The sequence below is a fragment of the Eriocheir sinensis genome, unplaced genomic scaffold (assembly GCF_024679095.1).
Source record: "Eriocheir sinensis breed Jianghai 21 unplaced genomic scaffold, ASM2467909v1 Scaffold138, whole genome shotgun sequence".
Classification (NCBI taxonomy): domain Eukaryota; kingdom Metazoa; phylum Arthropoda; class Malacostraca; order Decapoda; family Varunidae; genus Eriocheir; species Eriocheir sinensis.
The window spans coordinates 381,476-403,570 of record NW_026110717.1 but is presented as its reverse complement, the minus strand read 5'-3'; the positions used below and the strand labels follow the sequence as shown (position 1 = coordinate 403,570).

General features: G+C 43.8%; 1 protein-coding gene across 1 annotated transcript; it reads right to left on the bottom strand.

Annotated features, from left to right (window-relative positions):
• Window positions 1-1,267: 1,267 nt before the first annotated feature.
• LOC126989931 (uncharacterized) lies at window positions 1,268-21,025 on the bottom strand. The gene is made up of 8 exons (XM_050848532.1): window positions 20,994-21,025; window positions 15,467-15,569; window positions 4,113-4,234; window positions 3,601-3,787; window positions 2,825-3,155; window positions 2,555-2,665; window positions 2,468-2,492; window positions 1,268-2,354 (listed from the first exon to the last, which is right to left on the bottom strand). Exons 1-8 carry the CDS (start codon window positions 21,023-21,025, stop codon window positions 1,268-1,270), a joined length of 1,998 nt encoding a protein of 665 aa, XP_050704489.1.
• Between the last annotated feature and the right edge of the window lie 1,070 nt (window positions 21,026-22,095).

Here is a 22,095-nt window from a genome sequence, read left to right as displayed (position 1 = left end):
AACCACACCACCTTGGCTCGCTTCGACGCTGCGTGAAGTCAGGGCGCCGACCGTGAAGCTGAATGAGACTGCATCGCCACCAGGAGCAGCTTCGGGTCGGCGAACAAAGCAGGCTGGGTGAAGCAGGCTGGGTGTAGCGGCAAGCTGGGAATAATCGAAAGAGCATCAACCCTTACACTGGTGTGTGTGTGTGTGTGTGTGTGTGTGTGTGTGTGTGTGTGTGTGTGTGAGTGAGTGTACATGTGTGTGTGTGTGTTAGTGGTAGTTCAGCCCTCACATAAGCCCCCTCACAAAAATCTACCGTAGGTAGATTAAACTGAACTAACACGATACAACAAGAAATATGCAACCAGAAATGACAAAGAGGAACGGCTAACGTTCACCTCCTAAGGAGCGACTCAGAAAGTCTGCGCCCACGTTGTCTCGGCCGGCAAGATGAACCAACCGGAACGGGTAGTTCTGCAGCTGAAGGGCCCACCTCAACAGTCTGTCGTTGGAGCACTTGGACTTGTGGAGATATACCAGAGGTTTATGATCTGTTTCTAAAATGAACTCCTTACCTCTGAGGTAGAAGTCAAACTTGGAGATCCCGAACAAGATGGCAAGGGCTTCTCGTTCGATGGGGGCGTATCTCCTTCCCCGGTCAAGCAGCTTCCGACTGGCATACCAGACTGGATGGGGGGTGTCCTTGTAGTACTGCAGCAGCACAGCTCCCAACCCGAAGTTCGAGGCGTCTGTCCTAAGAACAAAAGGCAAGGCGGGGTTAGGTAATCGTAGGACTGGCTGCGATGGCAAGGCGTCCTTCAGTTGTTCGAACCGTGATAACAGGTCTTCAGTCCACGGCAGCGGCTCACCTTGGGGTTTCCGGGGAAGGTCGGAGAGAGGTCCCGTGAGCTCGGCAGCCATGGGGATGAAACAGCGGTAGAACGAAGCCATCCCCAGGAAGCTGCGAAGACTTTTCTTGGTAGTAGGAGGGCTGATCTGCTTCAGGGCCTCAGTCTTGTCCCGCATGGGGCGAAGGTGCACCACGTCAATCACAAACCCCAAGTACTGGATAGAAGGGAAGCCAAACCGACACTTGGATGGTTTCGCCGTCAGCCGGTGATGACGAAGCCGCTCAAGGACAGATGTTAGAGCTGTTAGGTGACTGGGCCAATCTGACGAGTAAATGAAGACGTTATCAAAATAAAAGGAGATGTTAGGCAGATCCGCGAGAACAGTCCTCATGAGGCGGATGTAGGTGGAGCAGGCGGTGACGAGACCGAAGTCAGAGACAGAACTCCATCAATCCTTGGTGGGTGGAAAAAGCAGTGAGAGGCTTGGCACGGTCGGTCAAGGGGATCTGGTAGTAGGCCTTGCACAAGTCAAGCTCCGAAAAGTAGGTAGCTCCTGCAAACTTGTGCAAGTCCCCTTCGACGGAACAGGTGGGCTCAGCATCAAAAACAGTAACGGAGTTAAGTTGCCTGAAGTCTATGGCCATTCGGTAGCTCCCGTCAGACTTGCGTACCATTACCACGGGAGAGCAGTGTAGAGAGGACGACGGCTGGATGATGCCTAGTTGGAGGAGGTTGTCAAATTCCTTCTCAAAGTAAGGACGGAGGTGGATCGGCCCAGGGTAGTTCTTCGTGAGGACTCTGTTGGTAGTGGTTAAAATTATGTCATGTTGCAGGGTGTTGGTGCAACCTGGAGTCTCTGAAAATACGTCCTTAAAGGTGGAAAGTACGTCTTCTAACGATGAGCGCTGGTTCCACTCCAGGGACTTGTTGATGTCCAGCGCCGGGTTGAGGGCGGAATCAGGAACGGAACAGACCAAAGGACAGGGAACAAGGTCGTCAGGGTCCTCTGCTTCCAAAGGTCCTGTGGGTGAACAGTCATCATCCGGCGCTGAAGTATCGTCCTTGACATACGCGAAGTTTACTTGAGCGCGGCGATGGTACCTTTTTAGGAGGTTGGCGTGGTACAGCTTAGGCCCCCTCGGGTCATCAACCAGGTAGTCCACCTTGTTTCGTCGTTCCAACACTTTGAATGGGCCACGCCAGGAAACGAGGAACTTCTTGGTAGAGTCAGGGAGAAGAACTAGGACCTCGTCGCCAGGCTTGAATTGTCTATCTTGGGATCGCAGGTCAAAATAAGACTTGTACTTTGCAGTACTTACGTCAGCCTCCCGGGCGGCGAGCTGAGCACATTCGGTCAGTTTCTCCCTGAGCTCGATGACGTATTGCAGACTCGTCCGTTCTTCCTCCTGCAGGTCACGGTCTTCCCATAAGTCCTTCAGGACAGTCAAGGGCCCTCGCACAGTGCGCCCGTAGAGGAGATCGAGGGCCGACAAGCCGGTGCGGTCGCTGGGCATTTCCCTGAGGGCAAACAAAGTCGGAATATGGTAGCGATGCCACTCTAGGCTTCTCGCTGCAAACCTTCCGTAGAGCAGCTTTGAGGGGCCCATGCAGCCTCTCCACTCGACCATTACCACTCGGATGAAACGGTGTGGTGAACTGGGGCCTCACACCAAGTAGCTTGTGAAGCTCGGCAATTAGCTGAGAAGTGAATTGAGTACCTCTGTCGCTCAGGATTTCCCGGGGAATTCCGACCCTGGAAAATGAAGACAGAAGAGCCTCAGCAACAGAAACAGAGTCCACATCCTTGAGTGGAATGGCTTCAGGGAACCCTGTGGCAAAGTCAATCAGGATGAGAATATACCAGTGTCCTTCTGCAGACGGCGGAGAGAGAGGGCCCACCACATCCACAGCAACTCTGGAGAATGGTTCCGTGACGACAGGCAATGGTTGGAGGGGGACGGGTTTAACCTGGCCCTTATAAGACTTACGCTGGCATATGTCGCAGGACCGACAGTAGTCACGGATATCGGCCCCCATGCCAGGCCAGAAGAAGTTATCGCTCACTTTCGATTCCGTCTTCCGATGAGAGAAGTGACCGGCGAGGGGACTCTCGTGGGCCACTTGTAGCACGATTTGACGGCAGTCAGAAGGGAGCACCAACGTCCGAGTCCCGACCTTGCCGGGCCGGCTAGAAGCGACACAGTCTCTATACAGGAGTCCATTCGTCCAGGAGAACTTGTAGGACGCTCCATTCAGGGCTACATCGGGCAGTCCGGCAGTAGCCTTGGCGCGCACAGCGCCGAGGGAGGGGCAGGTGTCCTGTAAACGAGCATAGTCGGCGGGCGTTACCTTGAGTGGTTGTAAGTCGGAGAGAACAGGCGGATGCAGGCGTCTCACACGCGCAGAAGCAACACGAGTCTGAACAACACAGGCTAATTCAGACTCGGAAGGAGAGGAGACGACCTGAAGCGAAGTAGAGGAATCTTGCGTAACAGGCGTTGTACGGAGAGGAGGACGAGCATCTTGTTCCTGAGGAGTGGAGATTGAGGCAGGCGCGGTTAAATCAGATGTACAGACAGGGTCGTCAGGCTTACGGGCCCCGGGAATGTCACCAATCATAGCGGTTGCAAACTTGATAGGTGCACGGATGGCATCAGCCCAGCCTTCAGAGTAGGGACACTTTAGGTAGCACCGAACGACGGGGAAGGTGTCTGGCCGACCTAGGTAGTCGTAAACGGTTACCTTCTTACAGTTACGTTCCAACATCTGGCAAGGCCTCCTCGGAAACGATGAGGCTGGAACAACCGGCGTCACGGATGATTGCAGAAGTCCAGGCGCCGTTGATGGTCCCCGCAACACAGTAGTTGGAAACTTTCCTGTCCTCCCAACAGAAGCCTATGTTAACTGAGGAGGACGGCGCATCCTTGAAGGCGCGAGGATTCTTAGGGCACCTGGGGCGGATATGGCCTACCTCCCCGCATTGATGGCACTTCAGGGTGAAGGCAGGAACTTTGGCGGCAGGAGAACCGGAGTCGAAGGAAGCTTTATCTTTCTTGTGTGTCTTCTTGCTGGCAAATGACGACTGGGGAGACCTGGGATATGAGTGGCGCGCCGATGACCAGTCGTAGGCTATTACCAGCGGCCGCCAGCGGCCGCACTCCACGTTCCTTAATAAACGTCCGAAGGTCAGGGAGAAGAGAGGAGATGAACTGATCTAGCAACATAAAGTCCTTTAAAGAAGCGTAGGTGAAGTCAATATTGGAAGCCTCTAACCACTGTTCAAACGAGCGGCCAAGTTGAATGCTGAACTGCTCGTAAGTTTCCCCTGGCTGAATCTTGCCTGACCTGAAGTCCACTCTAAAGCCGTCGGGAGTCTTGCAAAAGCTCTTCAGCAGGGACTTCTTCAGAAGATGGTAGTCAGCAACAATCTCAGGAGAAAGCGAAGTGTAAATCCCAGCAGCTTTACCAGACAAACGGGCTCCCAATCTTACAGCATAAGCATCCTTGTCAACCTTCAAAAGCTCAGCTGTCCTTTCGAATCTGGTAAGGTAAGAAGCAAAGTCATCTCCATCCTTGTAAACAAGGACGGTCAGCACACTCACCGTCAAACGAGGAGCAGACTTACTCGAAGCGGCGATCCGAGCCAGCTCCAGTTCCTTCTCGGCCTCAAGCTTCGCTAACTCGAACTTTCGCTCTTCTTCCTTCTGCATTTCTTCAATTTCTTCTTTCCTCTTCCGTTCTTCAATTTCTTCTTGCCTCTTTCGTTCTTCAATTTCTTCTTTCCTCTTCCGTTCTTCAATTTCTTCTTGCCTCTTTCGTTCTTCAATTTCTTCTTTCCTCTTCCGTTCTTCAATTTCTTCTTGCCTCTTTCGTTCTTCAATTTCTTCTTTCCTCCAATTTAAATATATCTGTCACTTACAGGCCTCCGGAGCAATCACTCGATGCCGATCTTGAAATGTGCAGCGTCTTAAGGCAATCACTTAATAACAGCGACTCTCTGATACTAGGACACTTTAACCTCCCCCATATCGACTGGGCGACACTGTCGGGTACAGAAGGTGAGTCCCAAAGAATGATCGAATTTCTAGAGGAAAATTATCTAAGCCAAATGGTTTCTGAACCAACTCGACAAAATAACATACTTGACCTTGTTATAGCGACCCAAGATAACCTAGTCAGTAATGTCACGGTAGGAGAACACCTCGGTTCCTGCGATCATAAACTAGTGCGCGTTGACATTAGAGCTCAAACATCGGTGACTGAAAATAAAGTAAAGGTGCCCAATTTCAAAAGAGCCAACTTCGTAGAAATCCGACGAAAACTAATAGATATGCAACTATCAGATGACGGCAATGTAGAGGACGCCTGGCTAAGCTTTAAAGATCACTTACTCAGCAGGACACATTTGTCCCCGTGTGTGAGAAGCGAATTAACACTAATAAAAGTCCACCTTGGTTTAATAGCGAAATTAAACACTCAGTCAAGGAGAGAAAATTGTCTTACAGGTTAAAGAAAGAGCAAAGCACGCCCGAAAACATTAGACTTTACAATGATGCCAGGCGACGAGTAAAAAGATTAGTGCGTCAGGCAAAGCGTAGATATGAAGAAAATATTGCAGCCAACTGTAAAAATAATCCAAAATCCTTCTTCAGTTACATAAACAACAGAAAGGCGATCAGAAGTGGAATTGGACCTTTAACAACAGCGACGGTGCACTAGTGACTGACAGCCAGCACGTTGCAAACCTATTAAACAATTACTTTTCCTCGGTGTTTAATAATAACAGTCCTCCCACCACCACCACCAACAGCAGTACTAATGTAAATCCCGAGCATGCATTGTCTAACCCGATGAAGTCCTCAAAGCCCTCAAATCACTTAAAACAAATAAAAGTCCTGGACCTGACAAAGTATATCCAACTCTGCTGAAAGAAACAAAGAGCGAAATACTCTCCTCCTCACAACCGTATTCAATATGTCCTTTCAAAAAGGCATCGTCCATTGATATTGGAAAATGGCTAACGTGACACCGATTTTTAAGAAAGGAGACAAAAAAGTACCAGGTAATTACAGGCCCATTAGTCTAACTTCGGTTGTAGGTAGGCTACTTGAGAGCATAATTAGAGACAAAATTGTGAATTACCTTGAAAGCCACTCATTAATTGGGGACTCACAACGTGGTTTCCGAAACAAAAGATCCTGCCTATCAAACCTATTAACCTTTTATAACGACCTCTTCACTGTTTATGACGTAACCAAATCACTGGACGTAGTCTATCTTGATTTCCAGAAAGCGTTTGATAAAGTCCCGCATCATAAATTACTTTACAAATTAAAGCAAATAGGTATTGACGGTCAAGTAAACCAATGGATCGCGAATTGGTTGAGCAACAGACAACAAAGAGTAGTGATTGACGGATTTAACTCAGAGTGGGCGCCGGTCACTAGTGGCGTCCCTCAGGGCTCGGTTCTTGGCCCAGTGCTCTTCATTATTTACATCAACGACGTGGATGTTGGACTCAATAACCGCATCAGTAAATTTGCAGACGACACAAAGATTGGTAACTCGGTTCTCACTGAAGAAGACAGGCAAAGCCTCCAGGAGGATTTGCACAAAATTTCAGCTTGGTCGGATAGATGGGAGATGCCCTTTAAGGTAGACAAGTGCCAGGTCCTTCAAGTTGGGACGAGGAATAAGAAGTTCGATTACGAAATGCGCGGCGTTAAACTCAAAAGCGTTCAATGCGTCAAGGACTTGGGGGTATAAATCGCGTCAAACCTCAAATTCTCACAGCAATGCATCGATGCAGCAAATAAAGCGAACAGAATGTTGGGCTTCATTAAAAGAAACTTTTTATTCAAGAATAAAGATGTAATACTCCCGCTCTACAACAGTTTAGTCAGACCCCACTTGGAATATGCGGTACAGTTTTGGTCTCCCCACCATGCAAAGGATATAGCTAAATTAGGTGTTCAGCGTCGGGCAACGAAAATGATCCTTCCTTGCGCAACAAATCCTACGAAGAAAGGCTTTCTACCCTTAACATGTTCTCTTGAGAAACGTCGCCTCGAGGAAAACTGATCGAATGTTTTAAAATACTTAATGGTTTCACGAATATAGACAGATCAACATTGTTTCTGATCGATGACACTTTGCGCACGAGGAACAATGGCGTAAAACTCAGATGTAGACAAGTAAATTCAGACTGCACCAAATTTTTCTTCACCAACGTTGTAGTGCGAGAATGGAATAAGCTTCCACCATCAGTGGTCCAGTGCAACACGATTGACTCCTTCAAAAATAAGCTCGACCGTCACTTCCTTCAACGTAATATTAACTAGAGTAGAAATGCAACGTTTTGGAGTCTTCTGATTAATGTAAAATCACTTAGGTTTAAGGACAGACCACCAAGTCTGGACCATGGGGTCTGTGTAGTCTGATTTTCTATGTAAATCTATGTAAATCTTCCGTTCTTCAATTTCTTCTTTCCTCTTCCGTTCTTCAATTTCTTCTTTCCTCTTCCGTTCTTCAATTTCTTCTTCCTCTTCCGTTCTTCAATTTCTTCTTTCCTCTTCCGTTCTTCAATTTCTTCTTTAATCTTCCGTTCTTCAATTTCTTCTTTCCTCTTCCGTTCTTCAATTTCTTCTTTCCTCTTCCGTTCTTCAATTTCTTCTTGCCTCTTCCGTTCTTCAATTTCTTCTTGCCTCTTTCGTTCTTCAATTTCTTCTTTCCTCTTCCGTTCTTCAATTTCTTCTTTCCTCTTCCGTTCTTCAATTTCTTCTTTCCTTCCGTTCTTCAATTTCTTCTTGCCTCTTTCGTTCTTCAATTTCTTCTTTCTCTTTCGTTCTTCAATTTCTTCTTTCCTCTTTCGTTCTTCAATTTCTTCTTGCCTCTTCCGTTCTTCATTCTCTCTTGCATCTTTCGTTCTTCAATTTCTTCTTTCCTCTTCCGTTCTTCAATTTCTTCTTTTCCTCTTACGTTCTTCAATTTCTTCTTTCCTCTTCCGTTCTTCAATTTCTTCTTTCCTCTTTCGTTCTTCAATTTCTTCTTTCCTCTTCCGTTCTTCCTTTTCTTCTTTCCTCTTCCGTTCTTCCTCTTCTTCTTTCCTCTTCCGTTCTTCCATTTCTTCTTGCCTCTTTCGTTCTTCAATTTCTTCTTTCCTCTTCCGTTCTTCAATTTCTTCTTTCCTCTTCCGTTCTTCAATTTATTCTTCCTCTTCCGTTCTTCCATTTCTTCTCTCCTCTTTCGTTCTTCAATTTCTTCTTTCCTCTTCCGTTCTTCCTTTTCTTCTTTCCTCTTCCGTTCTTCCTTTTCTTCTTTCCTCTTCCGTTCTTCAATTTCTTCTTTCCTCTTCCGTTCTTCCTTTTCTTCTTTCCTCTTTCGTTCTTCAATTTCTTCTTTCCTCTTCCGTTCTTCCATTTCATCTTGCCTCTTTCTTTCCTTAATTTCTTCTTTCCTCTTCCGTTCTTCAATTTCTTCTTTCCTCTTCCGTTCTTCCATTTCTCCTTGCCTCTTTCGTTCTTCAATTTCTTCTTTCCTCTTCCGTTCTTCCATTTCTTCTTGCCTCTTTCGTTCTTCAATTTCTTCTTTCCTCTTCCGTTCTTCAATTTCTTCTTTCCTCCTCCGTTCTTCCATTTCTCCTTGCCTCTTTCGTTCTTCAATTTCTTCTTTCCTCTTCCGTTCTTCCATTTCTTCTTGCCTTTTTCGTTCTTCAATTTCTTCTTTCCTCTTCCGTTCTTCCATTTCTTCTTGCCTCTTTCGTTCCTTAATTTATTCTTTCCTCTTCCGTTCTTCCCTTTCTAAGGCGCGTTTTTCCCTTTGTACGGCCTGTTGTTCCAACACATAGCGGCCGACTTCAGCTCCCGAGAGGCCCAGTACCAGCGTACGCCCGTACCGAAGGTAAACGAGGATCAAGCCTCTCCCTGTAGCCCCTGAAACTACACCTCACCCATCGTGAGTAGTGGGGATTCTGGAGCTGCCTGTAGAAACTCGGCCTCTTGCAGTCTCCCTGTGTTCTTATGCTTTTATGTTACAATAGAGTATACGAGGCAGCTGACAATAATGAGAGTTACGATGTAGTTTATCTTGATTTTAGTAAGGCCTTCGATAAATTGTCGCACCAGAGACTGTTAAATAAAGTCAGGGCTCATGGAATAGAAAAGGAGGTTTATGATTGGATTAGGGCGTGGATTTACGACAGAAAACAGAGGGTTACCATTAACGGTAAAAAAAAATCCGAATGGGGTAATATCACCAGTGGGGCTGTTTTAGGCCCACTTTTATTCATTATCTACATCAATGACACAGACAATGGGATAACTAGTGACAGGTAAATTTGCGGATGACACCAAAAGAGGACGCACTATTAGGACAGGGGAGGATGTTAGAGCACTGCAGGAGGATCTCAACAAACTGTAAGCTTGGTTAGAGAAATGGCAGATGAATTTTAACGTCACCAAGTGTAGCGTAATTAGTGTAGGGAACACGCAACCCATTACACGGGTATAGTTTAGACTCACAGCGATAGGCAGATCAGAGTGTGAAAGGGATTTGGGAGTGTTAGTGAACTCTGACCTAAAACTAAGGAAGCAATGTTTTAATGCGAGGAATTGGGCTAACAGGGTATTAGGCTTCATTAACAGGACGGTAACCAACAAAAGTGCAGAGGTCATCCTCAGACTCTATTTAGCTTTAGTTAGGCCACACTTAGATTATGCTGTCCAATTTTGGTGCCCACACTACAGAATGGACATCAACTTGCTAGAATCAGTTCAGAGGAGAATGACCAAAATGATTCAGGAGCTGAGGAACCTTCCATATCAAGATAGGCTGCAACATTTAAACTTACATTTACTAGAAAGACGAAGAGTGCGGGGAGATCTGATAGAAGTATTCAAATGGGTCAAGGGTTACAACAAAGGCGATATAAGTAAAGTACTGAGAATTAGCCAGCAGGATAGAACACACAGTAATGGATTTAAATTAGAAAAGTATAGATTTAGGAGAGATACAGGCAAGCATTGGTTTAGTAATAGGGTGGTGGGGGAATGGAATAGACTCAGCAATCACATAGTGCAGGGACGATAGCTTGTTTTAAGAGTAGACTGGATAGCTCCATGGACGAGGATGACAGGTGGCAGTGAGGTGTGGGTGCTGTAGGGTACTGGAGCGTACGCCCTGTACCGAAGGTAAACAAGGATCAAGCCTCTACCTGTAACCCCTGAAACTACACCTCACCCATCGTGAGTAGCGGGGGATTCTGGAGCTGCCCTGTATTGGCCACTGGCTCTTGCAGTCTCCCAGTGTTCTTATGTTCTTATGTTCTTTCGAACGTTCTCTCCTTCCTCCCATTTGCATACCATGATAATATTTTGACGTAGGAGGGATTTTTTCTTGTTTTATTTTCTTGATTTTTTCTTATTGTTCTTGGTCTTCTGTGTTCTTCTTCTTCTTCTTCTTCTTCTTCTTCTTCTTTCTTCTTTTGTTTCTTCTTCACTTTTTCTTCATATTTTTATTTCACCTATTCATTCAGTATTATAATTGTTACTTTTTTTTTCTTATTATTCTTATTACTTGTTATTTTCTGCTTATACGCATTCAATTTTTTTTTTGTCTTGAAGCGAAAACAACGAATAAATAACAGAGTGGTGATTGACGGAGTTCACTGGAGGCACCTCTCTCTCTCTCTCTCTCTCTCTCTCTCTCTCTCTCTCTCGCTCTCTCTCTCTCTCTCTCTCTCTCTCTCTCTCTCTCTCTCTCTCTCTTTACATCTCAGGATACGGCTCAAGGGTAACAAAAAGATTAAAAAAGCCCGCTACTCGCCGCTCCCACAAAAGTAAAAGGTAAAGAGTAGCCAAAAGCGAGGTCAATTTCGAGTGGAGAGGTGTCTTGATACACTCTTCTTAAAAGAGGTCAAGTCATAGGCAGGAGGAAATACAGACGAAGGAAGACTGTTCCATAGTTTACCAGTGAAGGGGGATGAAAGAATGGAGATGCTGGTTAACTCTTGCATAAGGGGTTTGGACAGTATAGGGATGAACATGAGTAGAAAGTCGTGTGCAGCGGGCCGCAGGAGGGGGAGGCATGCAGTCAGCAAGTTCAGAATTGCAGTCAGCGTGAAAATTTCGATAGAAGATAGAAAGAGAAGCAACATGTCTGCGGAATTTAAGAGGTAGAAGGCTGTCAGTAAGAGGAGGAGAGCTGATGAGACGAGGAGCCTAACACTCCACTCTGTCCAGAAGAGCTGTGTGAGTGAATCCCCCCACACGTGAGATGCATATTCCATACGAGGGTGGACAAAGCCCCTGTACGTATATGGAAAGCAACTCGTTATCTTCTTCTTCCGTTTTATTCCGCAATTTGTAAATTAGTATTAGTATTAGGTATTTACCTAGTTTACCTAGTTGTGAAATACAGAAAAAGAGCCGTACTAGGCTCGTGCTGTCCCGTCTCCATAGCGCTTATTATCCAGTTTGGCTTTAAATTTATAAATCATTTTTGCACACACGGTCTCCTCGTCAAGTCCGTTCCATGTTGTTATGCTTCTGTATGGAAAACTGTATTTCTTGACGTCTTTCCTACAGTTGCTCTTCTTCAATTTCTTACCCTCTTTTCACACTCCTATCACGTACCACTAGGTCTTCCGTCCAATTTCTCCAATCCCTCTTGTATCCTATATTAGGTCCCTTCTCTCCTTCTCTCCAGTGTTGTTAGTCCCAATTTCTCCAGTCTTTCTTCATAAGTATGTTCTCTCAGAGTTTCCGGTAGTTTGGTCGCTGCTCTCTGTATTCTTTCCAACTTTCTAATGTATTTCTTCAATCTAGGTGACCACACTAACGCTGCATATTCCAGTCTTGGACGTATCATCGATGCTATTAGTTTCCTCACCATTTCTTCGTCTAGATGTGTAAATGCTGCTTTCATGTTTCTAAGAAGATTGTATGTTTCCCCAGTTATCCGATTTATATTCTCTCCAATGGATAACTTTTCTGTTATTGTCACTCCTAGATCTTTTTCCTGTTTTTTTCATGATTCTTTCATTACTCAGAGAGTAGTTCACCGATATCCATCTACTGCTCTTACCCAACTCCATCACGCTACACTTCTCTATGTATTGAATGTCATTTCCCATTTGCGTAACCATTCGCTTATTCTATCGAGATCTTGGCTCAGGGCTACACAGTCTTCTTCATTAGCCACCCTCCTCATTATTTTAGCATCATCAGCAAACATATTCATATAGCTTGCCACCCCTTCTGTTATGTCAATTATATATATTGCAAAACTAATCGGAGCCAACACCGATCCTTGGGGGACTCCACTAGTCACTTCCGTCCAGCTTGATTTATTGTTCCTGATAACTGTTCTCATTTATCTCTTCGCTAAAAAGTCTATAATCCAACCCTTATATTATATTGCATCATCCTGTAGGTTTCTCCAAATAACTTGTTTATGTGCTTTTCTAGGGAGTAGGTCTTGCATCGTTACTCCCAAATCTTTTTTCTTCATGTACTAACCTTAAGTTTTCTTCTCCCATCCTGTATGTTTTCCTTGATCTTTTTATACTTTTCCCCATATCCATAACATGGCATTTGTTTGCATTAAATTCCATCTCCTATAACTGGCTCCATCTATACACTCTGTCCAGGTCTTTTTGCAGTTCTTCACAGTCTTCCTCCATCTTCACTTTCCTTATTAATTTTGCATCATCTGCAAAACGGCTCATATAACTTTTTATATCCATTGGCATATCATTTATATATATATATATATATATATATATATATATATTATTAAGAACATTATTGGTGTTTGTGTCATTTCAGGTAAAATATATGTATCAAGTATATAAAAAAAAAAAATAGTCCTGTTAGGCTTGTGTGGGTCATGTCACGTGTTTGTGGAGGTCATCTTAGGTCCCAAGGGTGAGGTGATTTTTTTTATTTATTTATTTTTTTTTTTTACCTCTTGGCCTATTGCGCCGGTAGGCTTCCTCCCGGTGAATCCTGATGGTCGGTCCAAGGCTTCTTCCAGGTGGGTCCTGATCATGGAGGTATTAAGGTCCTGACCTGATGGTCGGCCCAGCCTGTTCTGGCGCAGACGAGTGTTTATAGTGGCGCCATCTTGCATTGGCTCATGCTGCCCTCCCGCTTCTTAATAATAGAATCTAGAGTCCGGGTTGATAGGTGGTCTTCTGGACAGCATGGATAGTTTTAAGCCACTCACTCGCGGGCTGAAAATCCCAGCCTGGTGGCACCGGTCGGGGATTGAACTCGTGTCTTCCTGAACGCGGGGCCGTCTTGCTATCTGTTCAGCCACCGCCTAAAGTGCCTATTCCAGAGCCTCAAGGGAAGTGTCGGTAGCCTGGAAGGGGTTTGGGTGCCCCTTATTCAGAGTGCCTTAAAATGTGTGTGTATGTGTGTGTGTGTGTGTGTGTGTGTGTGTGTGTGTGTGTGTGTGTGTAATTCACCACGGCCTGATCACAAGTTACATAAGAACATAAGCACGTTGGAATCTGCAAGAGGCCGGTAGGCCTATACAAGGCAGCTCCTTTGACCCTAAGCTCCCGTGTATCTAACCCCACCTAGTATCGCTGTCCATGAATTTATCTAATCTATTTTTGAATGTGACAATTGTATGGGCACTCACCACATGACTGCTAAGCCTATTCCACTCATTCACAACCCTGTTGGTAAACCAATTTTTGCCTATGTCCCTGTTGAATCTGAATTTTATCCGGTTTAAACCCATTACTTCTTGTCCTACCCGATTTTCTTACCAACAGAACCTTATGAATATCTCCCTTATTAATGCCCTTCATCCATTTATAAACCTCGATCATGTCTCCACGCACCCTTCGCCTTTCTAGAGAATGCAAGTTTAACTGTTGGAGTCTTTCCTCGTATGGCAAGTTTCTCAACCCCTGAATCATCTTAGTCATCCTCCTCTGCACTGATTCTAATATTTTGATATCCATTATATAGCAAGGTGACCAGAACTGAGCCGCATAGTCAAGATGAGGTCTAACTAATGCTAAATATAGTTTGAGTAAGACTTCGGCGCTTCTGTTGCTTACGCTCCTTGACATAAATCCCAGTACCCTATTTGCTCGATTTCTAGCTTGAATGCATTTTGCCCTTGGACGGAGATCAGGGCTCACTAAGACCCCTACATCTCTCTCGCACCCAGATCTGCTTATGAGAGCGTCATTTAAGCAATAGTTGTGAGAGGGGTTGTTCCTACCTACATTCAGAATACTGCACTTCCCTACTTTGAACTCCATCTGCCATTTATCCGCCCAGTCATACAATCTGTTTGGTTCATCCTGGAGAATACTAGCGTCCTGATCCGACTCAATTACTCTACCGATCTTGGTATCATCTGCAAACTTACTGACATCACTACTAATTCCTGTATCTAAATCATTAATATAAATAATAAACAAGAGTGGACCTAATACCGAACTTTGTGGGACCCCACTCGTAACACATCCCCAGTCAGATCTTTTACCATTGATTTGCACTTTTTGCTTCCTATTGCTAAGCCACGCCTTGACCCAGTTCAAAACCTTACCCTCTACACCGTGAGCCTGTAGTTTAAGCAACAGTCGTTGGTGAGGAACTTTGTCAAACGCTTTACTAAAATCAAGATAGATTATATCATAATTTTCATCTCTGTCTACCGCCTCAAATACTTTACTGTAGAAGGACAAGAGATTGGTGAGGCATGACCTACCTTTCGTGAACCCATGCTGCGAGTCATGAATTAAGCTGTGTTTCTCTAGATGCTCCCGAATGCTCCTGGCTATTATGAACTCCAGCATCTTGCCTATAACCGATGTTGGTCTCGCTTTCGCCAGCAGGTACCCTCACGACGTGAGCAAGTGCTCACTATTGTCGATCTCTGGGTACTGCCAGGACTTCACACACCACACACCCCATCCCCCTTGCTCAAGGGTGGACAGTAACCACTCTAGTCAACTGAAAGAATCCGGCCTGAGCAGGGCTCGAACCGCCGCCTGTTTGACCGTGAAGACCTGGAGCGCAACGCACTACCGATTAAGCTACCGGAGCGGTGTATATATATGTGTGTGTGTGTGTGTGTGTGTGTGTGTGTGTGTGTGTGTGTGTGTGTGTTAAACCATTCAAACTATAGCCTTTCATCTCTGTAATATATATATATATATATATATATATATATATATATATATATATATATATATATATATATATATATATATATATATATATATATATATATATATATATATATATATATATATATATATATATATATATATATATATATATATATATATATATATATATATATATATATATATATATATATATATATATATATATATATATATATATATATATATATATATATATATATATATATATGAAAACCAGGCTAGGAAAAGATCACGATTTCCTTATAATGATAATTTTTTATGCTTTTAATATTTGTCCTGTCTGTTTACAAATTCCATCATTTAGCAAATATTTACTTGTATTTCTTAGCTTTTGGAATGCGTATCATCACTTTCTTTGCTAATATCCAGCCACCCATCTTGTTTCTTTCTTCACTTATCAAGTCCTTCCTTGCTCTCCAGGAATCAGCATCACCAGACCTTGGGAGCAGCAGCAGCCCAGTGCCAACACCACGCCACTGGACCTCAGGCTGCCCAGCCCACTGCCAGTGCCGGGGATCTTCAGACCCGTCTCCAGCCTTTGGGTTTGGAGGGCGGAGGGCTGCATTGGCGGTGGCGGCTGTAGTAATGTGTCAACAATATTTTTTTTCTGCCTCTAGGTGTGGTAGTCTTTCTTGGTGGTGGGTCCCGTCGGTCAGCCCCAGCCCTATATGTTGCAGGCAAGGGTTTATAGTGGCGCCATCTTGCCTGGCTCACCATTTGATCCCCTCTTTTAGAGAGAGAATCTAGAGTCTGGGTTGACAGGAGTCCACCAGGACAGCATGTGGGTAGTGTTGGGCCACTCGGCGCTGACTGAAAAATACTGTCTGTGGTGGCGGGCGGGACCCAAACTCCCATCCTGCTGCCTCCTGGACACAGTGCCGGCACTGGTGGCCACTTTTTGTCTTATCTATTATTACTGTTATTATTATTATTATTATTATTATTATTATTATTATTATTATTATTATTATTATTATTATTATTATTATTATTATTATTATTATTATCATTAATATTAAGGGAGTCTAGTGGGTCATTATTATCATTTCCTTATATTGATACAATTTGTATTTGTTTTGCAGATTTGAGTCAACAGGAAGAAGAAGAAGAAGAAGAAGAAGAAGAAGAAGAAGAGTATTTGCTACTACACATTCTCTCTCTCTCTCGCTCTCTCTCTCTCTCTCTCTCTCTCTCTCTCTCTCTCACAGGTCACACAGGATGTCACCCACAGGTAGTTGATAACATCCCACAGACACATGCCCTCCCCCAGACACATAATGGACCCTGCCCTGACCCCCCCCCACCCACCCCCATAACCAACATAGCCCCCCTACATAGCCACATGACCTTCCTTATGTTACTATGTGTATGTGTGTGTTTGTGTTCTTGCAATAAAAATATCAATTTGCAAAGTGTGTTCTGTATTACATTCAAATGGGTTTTGAGAGAGAGACATGAGAGAGGACGGGAGGTAAAAAGATGACAAGAGAGAGAGGAAGAAAACATCGAGAACAACAACAGTTTCCCTTGAGCTGCTTCACTAAATAACAATAAAAAGATACACCTAAGAAAGGAATATGTAACAGAAAACCCATTTAACTAATACAGGAAATCTCTCTGGTGTCCAACTAGCCAGGAATAAATAGCATAAGATACCAGTGCCAAGTCTTAGTATAATACATGGCTCCATGGTGTGGCTGTAATGGCATGCCTACCTACCAATCCTGGCCAGGGTTTGAATCCTGCCTGGGCAGTCAGTATGCAGGTCATCCTAAATAATATATAGTAGTGGTGGTGGTAGTGACAGTAGTAGTAATAGTAGTAGTAGTAGTAGTAGTAGTAGTAGTAGTAGTAGTAGTAGTAGTAGTAGTAGTAGTAGTAGTAGTAGTAGTAGTAGTAGTAGTAGTAGTAGTAGTAGTAGTAGTAGTAGTAGTAGTAGTAGTAGTAGTAGTAGTAGTAGTAGTAGTAGTAGTAGTAGTAGTAGTAGTAGTAGTAGTAGTAGTAGTAGTAGTAGTAGTAGTAGTAGTAGTAATAGTAATAGTAGTAGTAGTAGTAGCAGCAGCAGTGTTAGTAGTTTTAATAGTGGCAGCAGCACAGAAATGACGCACTCCCAATGTATATAACTGTGTTACTACCACACAATTGTGGAGTACCTTACGGGTCAATGTTATGACTCATCTTTTTGCCATATACATCAACGGTTTAGACGCAGGACTGAAATCCTCCTCATCAAACTTTGCTGATGGTACCAAATTGAGTGGAAGGGTCCTCACCACGGCCGATTGCGAAATTATCGAAAAGGACCTTAATCATATTTAGCCAGTGATTTGAAAAGTATCAGATGTCCTCCAGATTTGGCGAATGCAAAGTCATGCACTTAAAGACGTTGAAGGTATGGCAGGAACCGTAGAAGAATGGGTGCCCAAGACTGGGCGCGGACGAAATCAATGTTAACTATTCGGGAAACCATTAAATTAAAATGAACTTGACTAATACAAGGAAAACTGAGCGACGGTAAGTAACATGAAGCTTGCAGGATATTAAACCTTATTATTCGAAGCAGCGTCAACTTAAAATAAACTATATTTATATAAGAAAAATAGCATTGCTGAAAATTAAACTCAACTATTTTGAAACAACGTTGGATTAAGATGAACCTCACCAATAAAGGAAAGCTTATAACTTATCTACCTTATTAATTCCTGTTATACTCAATTATTTTCAACTTTTTTTTATTATTTTTCCTCCTCCTCTTCCTCGCTTTGTCTCCTCCGTGAGAGCATGACTGGCTATCAGCACCCAGCCCACCCAGCCGGTCATCCTCCCCTTCGGGCTGGTCGATAAATGGTTGCCTGTGGAAGCCTGGGGAAGGCAGACTGTTTTCTTACTTTCCACAGACACAGCGGCCAATGAGTCGGGGATGAGCACCGAGACCACGCGCAGCTATAACGTGTGCCCCTAACTATATCTTTACTTTCTTTCCTCCTCCTCCTCCTCCTTCCTTCACTTTAGCTTATATTTTTACTTCAATTAATTTCTTCTTTCCTATTCTCCTCCGACCACTTAGTTTTTCGTATCCTCCTCTCCTCCTCCTTCACCTCCTCACCTTCCAACAGTTTTCGTCCCTCCAAACTTTATTCCTTCTCCCTTCCCTGCGTCATCACCTCGTGTTTCCTCCTCCTATTATTTCTCCTTTCGCTCCTCCTACTTCCACTTCTTTATACTTTTGAGTTATCTCTGTTCTGCCCTTCCGTGTTCTCTCCTTCTCTTTGATGCACTTTTTTTTTCTGTTTGTTTCCTTTAATTTTCTTTCAGGCATATCACTGTCATCCTCATCTTCCTCCTTCCCTTCATTTTACTCCCCTGTCTTCTCTCTTTACTTTCCTTTTTTTTACAGCAAAGGAGTCAGTTCAAGGGCATAAAAAAGGAAACATATTATATGAAAAAATAAACGCTAATCACTGCTCCTAAAAAGAGTTAGAGGAGTGGTCGAAAGAAAGGTCAAGTTTGCGAGGAGAGGTGTCCTGATACTCTCCTCTTGAAAGAGTTCAAGTCGTAGGCAGGAGGAAATACAAATGAAGGAAGATTGTTCCAGCGTTTACCAGCGTGAGGGATGAAAGAGTGAAGCTGCTGGTTGACAGGCAGAGGCGAAAGAGTTTGACCAGGCAGGGTATCAGTACGGAAGCACAGTTTTTAACGACAAGAGGAGGCACTCCATCAGGTTCATAAGCCTTTTGAGGACTGAGGCCCGAGAGGGCATAGAAAATATCATTCTTAAGAAGCTTAATAACAGGCATAAAGGAGTCAGAGGGGGGATGAGTAAAGAGGAATATGCCGAGAATCGTCCAGATAGTCCGGTGAAAAAATGGCCATTTTTTAGTGATTCTGGTTTTGAGACATTTACAATGTTTTATTGCATTTTATGTTGTATTAGGGTCTACTTCAGCCGCATGCCAAGCTGGCATGATTGTAATTTTTTTTATGGACGAAAATCCAAGATGGCCGCTTTGCAGCTATGAAAATTCTGTTTTTCACCATAACTTTCTTAATATTTCATGTAGAGGCTTGATTTTGGTGTCAAACCATAGATTTTGGGGATCAAGGAATTCATTTGGAAGCAATAAATGTATGTATTTCAACACCGAATTCGCTAAAAATTGCATTTTACACTGGACTATTGGCGAATGTCTATGGTTTGGTCACTAATAATTATGAATAAAGTGCTAATAAATACATATATGTATATAATGCTTGCTTTCCTTTTTTTTAGAGGAGTTTTATTGAAGATGAATGACGAGGACTGCTTTTTGAAGAACTATACAAACGGTTGTAGTCGGAATAGTGCTGGCGGCTTTTGTAGTGTGGGCGTATAACGTCTTGGAAAGTCGAGCATTCTCCGCAATGATGGACAGCATAAACATTTTCCCAGTGATGAATCTAGGTCTACAACCTACAGATGCCTCTAAAATTGCATCCCTACCTGCAGCTCAAGACATCATATTAATCGGTCTTCAAAGCCTCAAGGGATAGAACCTGCACCATCAAGTGCTGAACCTGTGACGAAGCGATGCAGAAGTGTCACCGAACGCTGCTTTAATTTTAGAGAGCACTGTATCTTCTGTGGAGAGAAATGTCTTCCATTTGATCCACGACATCCAGACAGATGGTGAAGGGTTGTCCTTTGTAGAACTGCAGATCGGGTAAGTCACAAAAATCAGTCATAGAAACTATCCTTGAGATATGTAGTGAACGGAATGACATATGTGCAGAAGACGTTGGATTTAGAGTACTGCAAGCTACAAGCGACCTTCATGCAACCGATGGCCAGTATCATAAGGACTTTTTCATCCTTCAAGTGCAACAAACCAGTAGCAGTAGAAACGTTTGAATCACAAGATTCTGCCTTCCAGACGGCTGTTGACACAATGTTGAATGACAGCACACTAGTCTGGAATTCAGTTGAAATTTATGAGCTCTACCAGTATCATGGGGGATCTAAACTTTCACGCAGAACATTAACATTGCGATTGTCAGATACTTTACCCGAGCTGTTGGTGTTATCTGGCAATGGAATAGCAAACATACTGATCTTCCGTAACCAAGCATCTATTAAATTCAAAATATTTGCTACTGAAAGTGACGAGGACCTGGATCATTCACTTAATAAATTAGCAAAGAAAATACCCAATGAATCAGCAGAGATGAGACGAGACGGATCTACTTTTGACAAGCGAAGCAACCTGGATGATGCTCTTTGTGAATGCAGTCCAGCATTCCTAGCTCTTCTTTCTGCTGTTTCTGTAACTTCTGTTTCATTAAGACTCATCGCACATGACAAAAACCTGATAAAAACTTTCCATAGCTTTGGTGTGACATCAACACATGATGAGGTACTTTATTTCAAATCGTCTGCAGCGCACACAGCAGCAAAGGTCATAGAATAGAATACTGATGAGAACACTGTCGACATGCGTCTTACATCTTCCAAATCTTCATTGAAGTCAAAACTTCAGGTAGAAATGCCACCCCGTCCATTGACACCTTCAAATACATTTGTGATAGATGGATGTGCTTTTCTCTGGGTGGTAAAGTGGCCATATAAATGCGCAGTTGAGGATTTCATCCAACATTTCTTGAGGCATCTTGATGTTTATCTTCGTCAAGCTGACACTTACCTGGTGATTGACAGGTATATCGAGAAGAGCACAAAAGAAGTCATCAGGAGATTGCGACCAGGAAAATAAGCTTCCCGAAGGTATCAGTTGTCATTATCCACGCCGCTGTCACCACAAAAGGTGTGTCTCACAGTAACTGAAAACAAGTGTCACCTCATTTACTTGATTTTTCAGTACATTTGTAACCAGAAAGGGAAGGTGTCCAGCGCATATAGACTCGTCGTCATCGGATCTGACCCAATTCCCATGGAAGTGAGCAATGGAGCAGTTCAGGCTAGAACTGACCTCCGAGCAACACATGAGGAAGCAGACGTCATTATCCCACAATTTTTTTATTTTTTTACAGTTAAGGAGACAGTTCAAGGGCGTAAATAAAGTTAAAAAAATCCCGTTACTCACTGCTCCCGAACATAGGTCAAAGGAGTGTCCAAAACGAGAGGTCAATTTCGGGAGGAAAGGTGTCCTGATGCGCTCCTCTTGAAAGAGTTCAAGTCGTACGCAGAAAGGAATACAGATGAAGGAAGATTGTTCCAGAGTTTACCAGCGTGAGGAATGAAGGAGTAAAGACGCTGGTTGACTTTTGCATAAGGGGTTTGGACAGTATAGGGATGAGCATGAGTAGAAAGTCGTGTGCAGCGGGGCCGCGGGAGGAGGGGAGGCATGTATTTAGCAAGTTCAGAAGAGCAGTCAGCATGAAAATATCGATAGAAGATAGAAAGAGAGGCAACATGGCGGGGGAATTTGAGAGGTAAAAGACTATCAGTATGAGGAGGAGAGCTGATGAGACGAAGAGCCTTTGACTCCATTCTGTCAAGGAGACCTGTGTGAGTGGACCCCCCCCCACACACACACATATGAAATGCATACTCCATACGAGGGCGGACAAGGCCCCTGTAAATGGATAGCAACTGTGTGGAGGAGAAGAACTGGCGGAGACGGTACAGAACGCCCAGCCTCGAGGAAGCTGATTTAGTAAGAGATGAGATATGAAGTTTCCAGTTGAGATTTTGATTTAAGGATAGACCGAGGATGTTTAGTGTTGAGGAAGGTGATAGCTGAGTGTTGTCAAAGAATAGTGGATAGTTGTTTGGAAGATTGTGTCGAGTAGATAGGTGGAAAACTGTGTTTTTGACGCGATGAAGGACACCAGGTTCCTCTTGCCCCAATCGTAAATAATAGTAAGGTCTGAGGCTAAGCGTTCTGTTGCCTCCAACCTTGAATCGTTAAGTTCATGTATGATGGGTCTTCTATTAAAAGAAGTTGAGTAATGCAGACTGGAGTCATCGGCGTAAGAATGGATAGGACAGATCGTTTTGGAAAGAAGATCATCAATGTACAAGAGAAAGAGAGTGGGAGATAGGACAGAACCCTGTGGAATACCACTGTT